The sequence below is a fragment of the Pteropus medius genome, unplaced genomic scaffold (genome assembly GCF_902729225.1).
Source record: "Pteropus medius unplaced genomic scaffold, Ma_sr-lr_union100, whole genome shotgun sequence".
Taxonomy (NCBI): domain Eukaryota; kingdom Metazoa; phylum Chordata; class Mammalia; order Chiroptera; family Pteropodidae; genus Pteropus; species Pteropus medius.
The window spans coordinates 25,006,816-25,018,986 of NW_024354875.1; the positions used below are offsets into that span (position 1 = coordinate 25,006,816).

A 12,171-nucleotide genomic window follows, 5' to 3' on the forward strand; every position below is an offset into this window, starting at 1 on the left:
CTCTTGATGTCTAAGTGCTTTTATTTATACAGTAAACATGTTTCCATGTAATTTTGAGAATTTTTTAATAAACATTCAAATAGCTTGCTGTAAAGTTTTGTATCATACAAAATCTTTTACATATATGCTGAGATGCTTCAGTTCAAATAACAGTGTAGTAATTCACCTATGCCTGAAAAACTGTCAAACAATTAAATGTCAGGTATTGCACTTCTATTTCTAGTGCCAGTTTACATATTTTAAATTACATCAAGGGGAAATCAGTACTATTAGGGTCTTGATTTGGTCCACTTTAAAAGTAATCTCAAGGACTGTGCTCATTTGATCTATTTAAACATGCATTCAGAAACAAAAAAGCCATAAAAATGTCAAGTGATATGTTTATTTCCAGAAAAGGCATTTACCCTGGAAGGAAGTAAAATTTATTAATGTAGTTTAAAATCTGCAATTAATAAAAACAGCAATTTATGATTATTTGAGTAAAATATACAAATTAAATTCACTTGCAATCAATGGAATTACTAAACTGGACAAATACTGTTTGTCAGAAATGTGCTTTTCTTTGTCCTTTTATCTTTGACAGCCTCATAGATGATGTTTACTCCTATTTTAGCAGTTTTCTGGGAAATTAATGAGAATAAATTTGTGAAAACCCGGTAAATTAAATCTAAAGTAAAATCCAAGACTTCTTTCTGGTTAGCATATTTTCTTTTAAACTTTATAATGCAACCATGAGTGTTTAATTACTTTGAAACTTGTATTAAAAGATCACATTTTTTTTTGGTCTTAATTTAGTCATTTATATAGTAAATTAAGCACTTTGAAATAAATGTACAATACTAAGGTATCATCTAAGTATGTCTAGACTTAATAATAATAATAGATAATGCCAAAAAATAAGCATTTTGGACTTGTATTATAGCGATGAATGCAGAAAGGATTTTAAATGAATACTGTTTAGATAATTTGTAGTCTAGAATAAGGTCATAAAATGACAAATGTCCATATATTAAATTAAAATTGTCCTGTAATTTAGAATACTGAGCACAAAACTGCTTTCCAGCATAACACTGGGAGACTTAAAAATTTCCATCTGATTCACTATCAGCTCATTATATGAATAATGGGAAATCTGTGCTTTTAATTGTTTCTTGCCATGTCTTTTTTTCTCCTTGTTTTAAAAGAACATTGTACTGGTATATAAAGAAGAACCTTATATTAATTAACATTCCTTTTACCCAAGTAGCTTGGTAATATGCTGCTTTGTGTATTACTTCGTGAGCATTCAGAACTCTGGTGTGCTTCTATATATCTGAATAGTTAAGTAAATAGACATTGGCAGCACTTCTATAGAACTATGATGTGCCATACAGTGAGGGAATGAGGATCCTTGCCTGTGTGCTACTTATTGTTTTAAGGTGTACCCTTTTTGCAGCATCAGAAACTGGCAATTTGGAAAGCTTACCTGGACTGAGAAGAATTGGGTGAGGTCATGGTTTAATAGCTATACAAGGAATTAATACCTTCTTCTGATAACATTGTGTTTATGTGTGAGGTGGTGGTTGGGGGTAGCTTCTAACCTTTTAAGCATAAAAATATAAAAATGTACTTTACAGATGCATGCAGTTGATTGCGTTTTAGTTGACTATTTAACCATATTTTGTCTTGCTATGATTACTGAAACGTCAAAGGATAACCCCAGGACATTGCCAGTATGAGTGTTCCAGAAACATACTAAAGATCCATATTCTTTTAAAAATTATAGGCCATTTAGAAATGATTTTGGGATTAACAACTTTGGTTAGCATTTCCCAAAGCTATCTAAATGCAGTACCCCACAAATTTCTTACTACAAGAGACTTTAAGTTTTTAAATATTAAGCTTTTTCATACTTGATTTTTATTTTCTAATCAGCTTGCTTATAGATATCAATACAGTGCTTTCTGCTAATCTATATTTGGTTTATTTTTTTTCATTTGTAAAATAAGGAAATGTTCTCTTGGTTTTTTAAACCTTAAAAATGAATGGTGGGGATCTAAACCATTACACAGACTAAACAGTCCTTAGCTTAGTAAATTTCCACATCATGACCAAGAAATTTTATTTTCAAGTTTTCTTTGAAGATAGTTTGATTTTTTTTCTTATGTAATAGATTCATAATGATTCTAGGAGGGAATTAAGACTGTATGAAACTTAGGCAAATGAAAATAATATCTGGATATTGTCTTGATGGAAAAAATGAATCAAGCACACATAAAAAATTTGCTTCGCATGTAAGTTAAAGCCTGTATAGCCATCAGAAATTTTAAGTAACCAAACAAATATTTTAGTAAATTATTATTGTGTTTTTGATAGGCAATAATAAAAGTAAAATGTTTTTATGTTTTTTAAATTTTCAATTATTACTTTTTACCACTCAGCCCAGCTTATTTAGCGTCCTAGTGGAACTCCGTAAAACTGTAGTAGCATGTTACAATTATGTGATTTCGTGAAATACATCAGCACCACCATGCCTGTATCTAGTACTGTACCTAGTAAAATGTTGGAAATAGTTGGCTTCTCTGATAAAAGTATCCTAACTAGCTATTAAGATTTACTTTCTTTTTCCCCAAAATAATTTCTTTTACAAATTCTTGAATTTTCATGTATAAATAGATGAGAAATTATATGCTTCATTCTTAAATTATGTATATATGCTATATTTTCAATACTTGTACATTTTTAGCTACCAAAAAGTTGCAGTCATTTTTACATGAAATTTACATTTTTCTTATTTACAGTTATTTGTAGAAGGTTATTGCAAAACTAGTTGTGTAAGTAGAGTACACTGTCAGTACTGCATACCAATCTTTGAAGAAGATATTAGCTAAAAAATAAATATTTCTGCACAGAATATTTCAAAAGCATCATGATTTCATGCTACATTATGTGCATAAAGACTAGAAAATAGTATGTGTTTTGGTAGATTGTTTCATTATGGTTAAAGCATTCCAAAGTATGTATTACTTAACCAATGTGAGTAAGCTTCTTAATATCAGATGACTGATATTTCAAGTGATTACACATATTATTTTTTGAAATCTATTCTTTAATGGGCAAACATTCTGTTGTGCATTTTTCTATCAAAATTATAGAATGCAGATTTCAGCTAAAAAGAGGTAATGTGTCTTTAATTAAAATCAGTAGGTGTCTAGGAGATAAAAACTAAGGATTCCTCAATATTTTCATCTTATTTCGTATTTGGAAAAAAGGGTGCCATGTCATATCAAAGCCATTGTAATAATACGGGCATTTTGATGAAACTGTGGAGTTAATTATAAGATTACTGGTCCTTGACTTTTACTCCTAAATAAAATAAGGATGATGAAATGGTGTGGAATTTTCTTATGCAAACAGTATGTCAGCATGAAAAAATTATATGTTAATGCTAACAGTTGTGATTATTTTCAATTTAAAAAATAAAATACAGAAGAAGTACAAGGAGTATAGGTTAAATGTATAGTGCTTTAAAATCACAGGCGTACCAAATTATTTCATGTCTCAAAATATAATTTAACGGAAGTCACAGATGTCATGACTACAGGAATTACCTAAGTTTAGGAATTCATCTAAGTTTTGACAGCTTTTCAAGAATAACCATGTTACTATTGCCACTTTATATAATAAAAATATTTTCTTTGGATCATTTCTGTAATAATTCTTGCTGTTCTCATTTAAAAGTTCAGTTATGATTGGTAGACCAATGAAATCAATTGGTTGTATGGTTCTGTGTTCTTAACATTGCATTTCTGTAGATGTTTTATTCTATTCATAGTAATAACATGTTGGTTTTAAACAACTTGTTAATCATCTCTCAACCTCCACTTAATAGTTTATTTATTAATAAGCTTTGTGATCATTTCTTTTTATGCAGTTATTAATAATTCATGTTTTCCCATGAATTTTCTGTATTGCATATTCTTAAAACGAAGTATTTATACCACAGAACATGTAATGAATTATTCTAAGCTTGGGTACTGATCAAGCACAATACCTCCTACTTCAAATAGCATTTAAAAACATGATCCTCTTAGTTTTTGAAATATTAACATCACTTCATTATAAGTAAGTAGAACCATAATTAAACAACTTTGAATGAGAACACTTGAGAAGTGAAGGTGGGAGGAGCCATTGCATACTTAGAAAACAACTGTAGTGCAAATGTACTATTTTATGGATGTTGGACAGAGGAAATATTTGACAAATATTGGGAATTTTTTGCAGAGGAAATGTCCCTAACACTGGTGTTCTGCTCTCAGCAAATGCATCTTTGAGAGTTGTGAGAGAATCCCTTTGTAGATTTTTGTCACAAGGTCTAAATTGGCCAGAGTTAGGTAGGAGAAAGAGCAATGGAAGGTTTTTAGAAGACCCAAGTAGTGCTACCACACTTCCATCATAATATCAATGCCTCTGTGATGATGCATGTCACAGGATGACCATACAGTTTTATTGGTGCTTTATGGTTTACAAAGCGCTTTCTCTCTCTCTCTCTCCCCTCTCTTCTCTCTCTCTCTATATATATATCTCTCTCTCCACTCTCTCTCTCTATATATATATCGATATATAGCTCTATATAAAGTTCTTCAGCACATCTCTTCAAGATATTTAAGTTGTTACCTCCATTTTTATAGTTTTGGATACTGGGGCTCACTGAAGGTTTGCCATGAGAGTGAGTGGAGGTCAGATTTGAATTCAGATTGATTATATTGAGTCTTGCCATTTCTACCATTCTACACTAGAGCATAGGCAATCTATGTCTGTACAGTATGGCAGTGCAATGAGGGAGGGAACCTACATGACTGAAGAGAATCATCACAACTGTAAAATTCTATTTTCTGAAAAAATAGAAGGTATTTTCTTTCCAAATTATACTTTGAAAATGCATTTTCAAATATCCATATAGAAACTACATCATGGACCTAAAGAGGGGCTTCCACAGTGAGCCAGTCTTTATGGAATACATTCTGGTAGTACTGAATTCGACAGATACCTTTACATACTGGGCATTTAACATCGATTCAGATTAGATGTGTTTATAACAATGAGATTCATATTCTCACTGTTATTATAAATAGTATTACTTTAAAGCTATAAACCTAATAGTGCAAAATACAATTGAGAGGGATAAAACAATAACTACATTTATGTTTTTCTGAATCAAAAACATTAGTCTTGGTAACAGCTGTTTAATTGAAGACAGCACATTGTGCAAAAGATAAACTGTGAAATGTATTTGTTTTCCTGATTGTTTTTAATGTCGTGTTCCTGGATGAGAACCAAAGAATCTAGCACTCTTTGAGCACCTACTATGTGCCAGGCACTTTACTATGTGACATCTCATTTCCTCCTCAAGCTTCTTCAAGACAGGTACCATTATCTCATTTTTACAGATTCAAGAAAAAAAAACCTCAGGGAGGTTAATTAACTTGCTCAGAGTCACATAGCCATTAGTGAAGGAACTCACGCTGAGCTGCGAGTTGGTCTGTGGTGTCATTGCTGATTCTCAGTTTTCATGTGCATCAGGATCTTATGGGGGAGGTCCTTGTTAAAAGATCATTGTTGGGTCCCACCCCCAGAGTTTCTAATGTACTAAATGGTGGGGTCCAATAATATGCATTTCTAACAAGTTCCCAGGTTTTGATTTGCAATAAGAAATCTACTTAAGGAAATTGATCTACTCTAGGTTTTTTCCATGGATAAGCAACTTAAAGACCACACTGTTATAAATTAATGTTGCAATTCATTTTTAGTAACTAGATCTACCGAATTCCTTTTTCTAATCATGGAAAGCATTCAGAGGTGTTACTTATCATTTTAGATATACTGATGAGTTGATAAGTTTTATTATATATGATGGGGTTCTAAAACAACATTTGGATAAGGACATTGTTCTTTTAGTCATTTTAGAACCATTGCTAGAGATCAACCTCCAAAAGTATCTTGTAAGCAACCTTTACATACTTCTATTAAACCTGATGCCAAATGCCACTATGCCCTGACTTAGTTTCCGTATCTCCTGACTAAAAGAATTGGAAAGTTCAGCTGTTATGACCAACCCATAACAATGGACTTGAGAAACTGTGCTGTCCCAAATGTGCCCCTGCTTTCCTATATTTGTTGAATGAATGAAAATTAATTAATAAACCCTGTAAGAACATTGCTTCAGCATTTTTTTTTATTTCTGGTTTGCCCATTAATTAATAAGAGCATGGGACTCCTCGATAGGGTAAAATTGTAATAGCAGAAAAATATCTAACCCAAATAAACTTTAGATTTTAGATGGTATTTTATTTAGGCTTGGGGACCAGGTAACAATATTTTTAGGTGGAAAGTAAAAGGTATTATGTTAGTGCTTCTAATTACCTGGAAGGATAGCAGTTGCTATACTGCTGTTATTGGCCGCATCAATTAACCCTGGCTGTCAGCAGAAACCGAAGACGGAAGGGTCAGATTGTTCTTGCTACAACCCATGGAGAAAGTGACAGTGATTTTAGGCATTAAATTTTTGGCTGGATCAAGGGGATGAATTTTGTAAATTAAGATAATTGCTTTGGTCATCTATAAGTCATTTTAACCATTAAGTCTTCTGATGTTTATGCCTGAGTAATTGCATTTTTATATTGCTCAAGCTCTTTTTAAGCTAATATTCCTGTAGGAAGGGACCTTCTTAATGCTGTTAAATTAAGAGACTTAGATTTTAATATCGAGCAATTAATTTATATCAGAGACTTAGAGGAAAAAAGGTTTGTGTTATGCTAGAATTTAAACAAGCTGTGTACTTGCACATTGTTCTCCATCTTCCCATTCCTTCAAGCTTAGTTTTTATAAAGCATAAAGGCTTCATGTAGAAGGCTGAATTTAATGCGTTTTACCAAATGTTGCAGCTGAAGCCATCACTAATCAAACAATCTTATTTAAATTCCTCACCTGCCAAATTCTCTTTATAAATGAACAATCTCTGGTGAATTTATTCTGAATTTCCCTGGAGTTTACTTAGGCTGGCAATCCTTATGAAATTTGTTGCAGCTGCAAAAATGTGCCTAAATATAAAAATAAAATTCCTAAATCATCCTCTGAATCAGAGTTAGCCATTTCTCTCTTCCCTGCTAAGCACTCACAACTGTTTGTTGGATGAGGAAATAAAATCATGAATTAGTCCCTAAATTTCTGTCTGCATAACACCAAATGGTTTGGGAAGTTGGTTAAAATTATTATACTTTTACTGAATTGACTGGTCATTTGCCATCTGTACTTGATCACATATGTTTTGGTTTTTCAAAAATTAAGCAAAAATTAACGTGTCCCTGCCTACAGATTGCCTCCCACACAGATTATCAATTTATGTGACCATTCAAAAATATATAGGAGCAATTTAAGGTCACTTTAATCATATTTTAAATAGTGCAATATTTTTTGTAAATTTAAATAAATTGGTTATATCTGGAACAAATAATGTCAAAGATAAAGATAAATCAATAGGTTATATTTAATCTAATGTGCACAGGTATAATGTTTCTTTAAAAATATATGAGTGTAAAAATATATGAGAATAAGTAAAGGACTAAGAAACCTTCAACAAATTTCAAAATTTTGTTCAGAAGGAAAGGATATAATGGTTCAGTCCATACGAGGTTTAAAATTGTACTTAAATGAATTGAAAAATAAAACAACTAGAACTTGACTAATCAGAATCTTAAATTAACTTGCATTTTTTGAAAAGAAAATTATGTGTGTGTCTACTCTTTTGATCAAATTCATGACTGCCCTAAAACATAAATTGGAAGAAAGCTGTGGATATTCGTTCGTGTCAGTCACACTTTAGCAGTTCTTCCTCCCAGTCCACTGCCCACCCCGCCCCGCCAAAATTAGAGAACCTTGTTTCTAATCATTCAAAGAATTGTGCAAGTGGAAAATATTTTAGGTAGTTTGTAAATGCAGTTAGTGACAAAATTTAAATGGAAAGTCATTTTTGTTCTCATTAATGCTTACCTATATTCATGTATTTGGAGTTGGTTTTCTATACTGTCAGAGATTTATAACTCCAAAACTGCCTTTTTTTTTCAGTGTGATAGAATGAGTGTATTAACTATACACATCCCAATAGAGAAGGGTATCTGTTCTCGAAAGTGACTAAGTTCCCTTTCTCCCCCTGGAGGATTATTTGAGTTGCATCCTTGAACAATTTTATCCCTTGGTTTCTTATTTGCTTGAAGGCATTTTCATAACAGAGTACTGATTTAGTAAATGCATTAAATAGGAGTCTCCATGCAAGAGAAATTGGAGTTTCCTAACATGCACATGATTTTAAAAATTGAAAAAAAAAAAAAAAAAAAAAAAGGTGCCTTAAGATGCTGGCAGTTTTAACATTTGGAACAAAAGAGTTCATATGTATATTTACATCCTAACTGCTCAGTATTACCTTACAAGCTTCAATTTAGGAAAATATACAGTACTTTTGCATATAATGGTACCTTTGAGCCCCTGAGTCAAGTAGAGAGGATTTAAATACAAAAAGGAAAACAGCCATTAAAAGCACTTACATTGTATGTAGAGTAAATGGTACAAAATGATTATTTCCCTGGAAGACCAGGATCAGAAACATGCCTATGAAGACCCAAGATTCCTACAGTGCTTGGGGATGAATCTGTCAAAGAAGGATGCCTAATTGGATGAAGGTAAGTTTTTCTTTGCTGTGAGTGAAGCTCTAAAGAGAGATCACTGTCTTGTTTTAAAAGTGAAGTCAAGTTGTCTTCGGAAGCTGTGTTCAGATGCACACCACTTGAGAGCGATTCTTTGGATTTAAGTTTAGATTTTTCAAGGTCTAAAAATTCAGGATACTGACAGAGAGAAAAGAAAACGTGTTTTTATAGTGAAAAGAAAAAAGGAAGAAAAATCACCCGTCCTTAGTCAGAAAATATTTTCTAAATCCACTAAAAACAAAGAATAAAGGACATGGCTTTGCATACTTCCCAGCCACTCAAAACTAGTTAGAGATAAATAAGTGTCTGCTTCCATATATTAGAAAGATTGCATTATTTCCCTTCTGCACATTTCCTCCTATTATTGTTGTTGTTTCATTTCCCAGAACATTTTGCACTAAATCTCCAAACTTCTAAAAAATTTTACAAGATTTTTCTGTAAATCCTCATTTAAATCATCGTTCTTATATTCAATTTGTCCATAGTGTTTAAGTAATTAAGAATGATTCCTAAAATAGAATTCTAAGGGAGTTAGATTTTCTGAACATAATTCAAAAAGGCCCATTTGGAGGGCTTCAGAGGCAAGATAAAGGGCACTATCATTTCTCCTCTTACTAGCCTCCAGGTAAAAAAAAAAGTTTAGCAATCTCTGGTGATGGGTGGGACACACTATCTAAGATTACTAATCGGACTTGTACATCAGATCTTCTCTGGCCAACAGCTATTTCTCTTACAGTTTCCTGATACCCTGCCCAAAAGTGCCTCTGGTCACAGAGCTAATGACAGACTTTTCTCTTAAGAGCTTTTTGGACCCGGGGCTATTTCTTATCTTTCAAAGCTTTACTATATATAAACTAAACAGATTGATTCTTGAGAAAAGCTTTTTCTTAAAAAAAAAGTTAGTATTTTAAGGTCATTATTCTAGGTCCATTGTTCTCAAACTTTAAATGAACATAAGAATCAGGAGAGCTTGTGTAAAATGCAGATTACAGGGCCCATTCCCAGAAATTCTAATTGAGTAGAATGAGAATCTGCATTTTCCACAGCACCCCAGGTAATTCTGATTCAGATGGTCCTTGGAAAACACTTTGAGAGACACTCCTGGTTGTACACTCTCTGTACTCACTTGTGAGGAAGGACTGAAACTTTGATCCGTCTTGATGGATGCTCCCGGGTGACTGGTTCTCATTGGATGGATAATGGGTCTCTGATACTCAGCTCCTGCCGTTACCATACTGTAGGCTGGAGGCACCACAGTGGTTTGTTTCTGCAGCAACTGTAAGATGGTCTGGATGTCAGCAGTCATTTGGGATTCAAGTCTGCAGACAGACAAATATGGGGAAAGACAGTCCCAAAATAGTTCACCATTGCAAAGAATTTGAGAAAATTTTAGCACCACTGTTGTGCATTGGTTTAATATGATTTCAAATTCACTTGTTTATAACTTAAGTGTTGTTTTAGTCTACTTGTTTATGACAAAGACAAAAAAAAGTTGTAGAAGTGAAGTTGTTTTGATATAAGAATGATGTAAGTTGTGTCAGAATGTCATCATCTGTCTGTTATCATTGATAAACTTTCAGTGGTTCAGCTGCTGAGGGGCCCCACTAGGGACTTTTCTAAGAACATGTGGAGAAGCAATGATGGTGAGGGGACATTTAGACTATAAATACTGAGAGTTTGTGAGGACAATTGGAAACTTTTGATCTGGGCAAGGTGACACCTTGCTGACCTAAATAGCTCTCTGAAGATCTTGAGACATTTACTCCTGCTGTGGCCAATATGACTCTTTGGTCGGTAGTGGAGCTAAACAGTGGAGCTAAACAGTGCAGCAGTCACAGGAAGAGAAGGGACATCTGTTCCTGCCACCTTGGGGCACTCCCTGTAGGCAGTGGCACAAAGCCATGCAACGGCCCCTGGAGTGATAACTCTGAGCAGCTTTGCCTGTCCACCAGCACTAGCGCCTTTGTTCCCTAGCAATGTGCTCTAGCAACAAGGGACTTTTATCTTTGTGCTGGCAGCTGGACCTCAGCTCTTTGTTGGCCAAGTGCCTCTTCCAAGTGCCTATTTGTATAAAAGGTACACCTTGTCTAAATTTAGGCTTTATTCATTGCACCTCCCCTTGCCTGAAACAATAGTATAATTAATCTACCATTACTTTAGAGTATGTTATTTATTTGGCTTGTTAAGAGAGATTATCCTGTATGTTATTGGCTTGTGAAATTATAAATCTCAAAGCAAACCTTTGTTAAATAAATTGCTGGCAAAGACAAAATCAGTCTCTGAGCATAATTTTGCCGCCCAAACAAAACAACAACCAACAAACAGAATTATAGCCCTGCTTTAAACAAGAAGGACAGGAGAGGGAGCACGGAGATTCTCTCCTGGCTGATCTAACTCTCCATGTCTCACTGATGGTTTTGATAAAGACCATTGCTTTCCTGCTCATTTAATAAAATCGTAACAGAAAAACAACTAAATAGAATAGACTACATTTTTACAGTGTACATTGCATTACGTTTTTACAATTAAGCTTTATTGATTTCAAAATGTAAAACACTGAGAATCTATTTTTAATCAATAATTGCCTTTGCTTTTTAATCAGGCTTTGCTTGGTTTCTTGTGAACATTTATCTATTCTATAAAAGAGAGATTTGGTAGTACATTTCTTTCATAGTTACAACAGTTGGATAATTCCTTATGCGTTTCAAATTTATATTACCTTTATTTTACTTTGCCTCTCTCCTATTCACATCAAGAATTGTATATTATTCATTGTAGTAATGTTAAGTACTGTAAATGCTAAAATTCTTTTCCCATTTACAGTTCAGGGCCTTTGGTATTTAAGACACAGACAAAATGTAAAAGTTCACTTGCTTCTATTATCCATCTGGCTTGCAAAATACCAATCTGATCATTTTCCTCAAAGCTCACAAGTAGCCAACTGGCTTGTTAATTTCATTCTCATTTTAAATTAAAATTCAAGGAAAAATAGTAAAATACAATAGGTCTGATTCCTCTTCTTTGCATGTGTTAACAGCATTAAAAAAGGGAATTTTGTAGGCATAAGAACAGAAAGTTAGAACCATATGCCTCTTTAAAAAAAATTCTTCTTTTAACCCTTTACTGCTCTGTGCTTACTATTTTGTCTCTGAATAACAAATGCAGAGAAAAGCTAAATATTACCAATAATGTTAAAATCATAGAATTTTGCTCAATTATATACATGCTATATTTATGAAAGAGAACTTAGCCTTTGATTTGAAAGAGAGCAGAATAAACCTGAAAAACATGGGAAAAGATTACTTTTTTTCTTTTTTAGTTCTTAATATCAACTGACACTACAAATCTTCCCTCTGAGAAACATTATGCTTGCAGGTTTTCTATATTTGGTATATATAGCTCTAAAATTTACTATCTTCTAAACCAATAGCTA

The 12,171-nt window shown here is 33.1% G+C and overlaps 1 protein-coding gene across 1 annotated transcript in view; it reads right to left on the reverse strand.

The window, feature by feature from the left end:
* Nucleotides 1-8,609: 8,609 nt before the first annotated feature.
* KCNH7 (potassium voltage-gated channel subfamily H member 7) overlaps nucleotides 8,610-12,171 on the reverse strand; it is a 399,182-nt gene continuing 395,620 nt past the window's right edge. The window contains exons 15-16 of the mRNA XM_039855541.1: nucleotides 9,865-10,057; nucleotides 8,610-8,876 (exon numbers count right to left, since the gene is read on the reverse strand). Of these exons, the coding sequence (XP_039711475.1) occupies nucleotides 8,610-8,876; nucleotides 9,865-10,057 (460 nt within the window). The remainder of the gene's footprint in view (nucleotides 8,877-9,864; nucleotides 10,058-12,171) is intronic.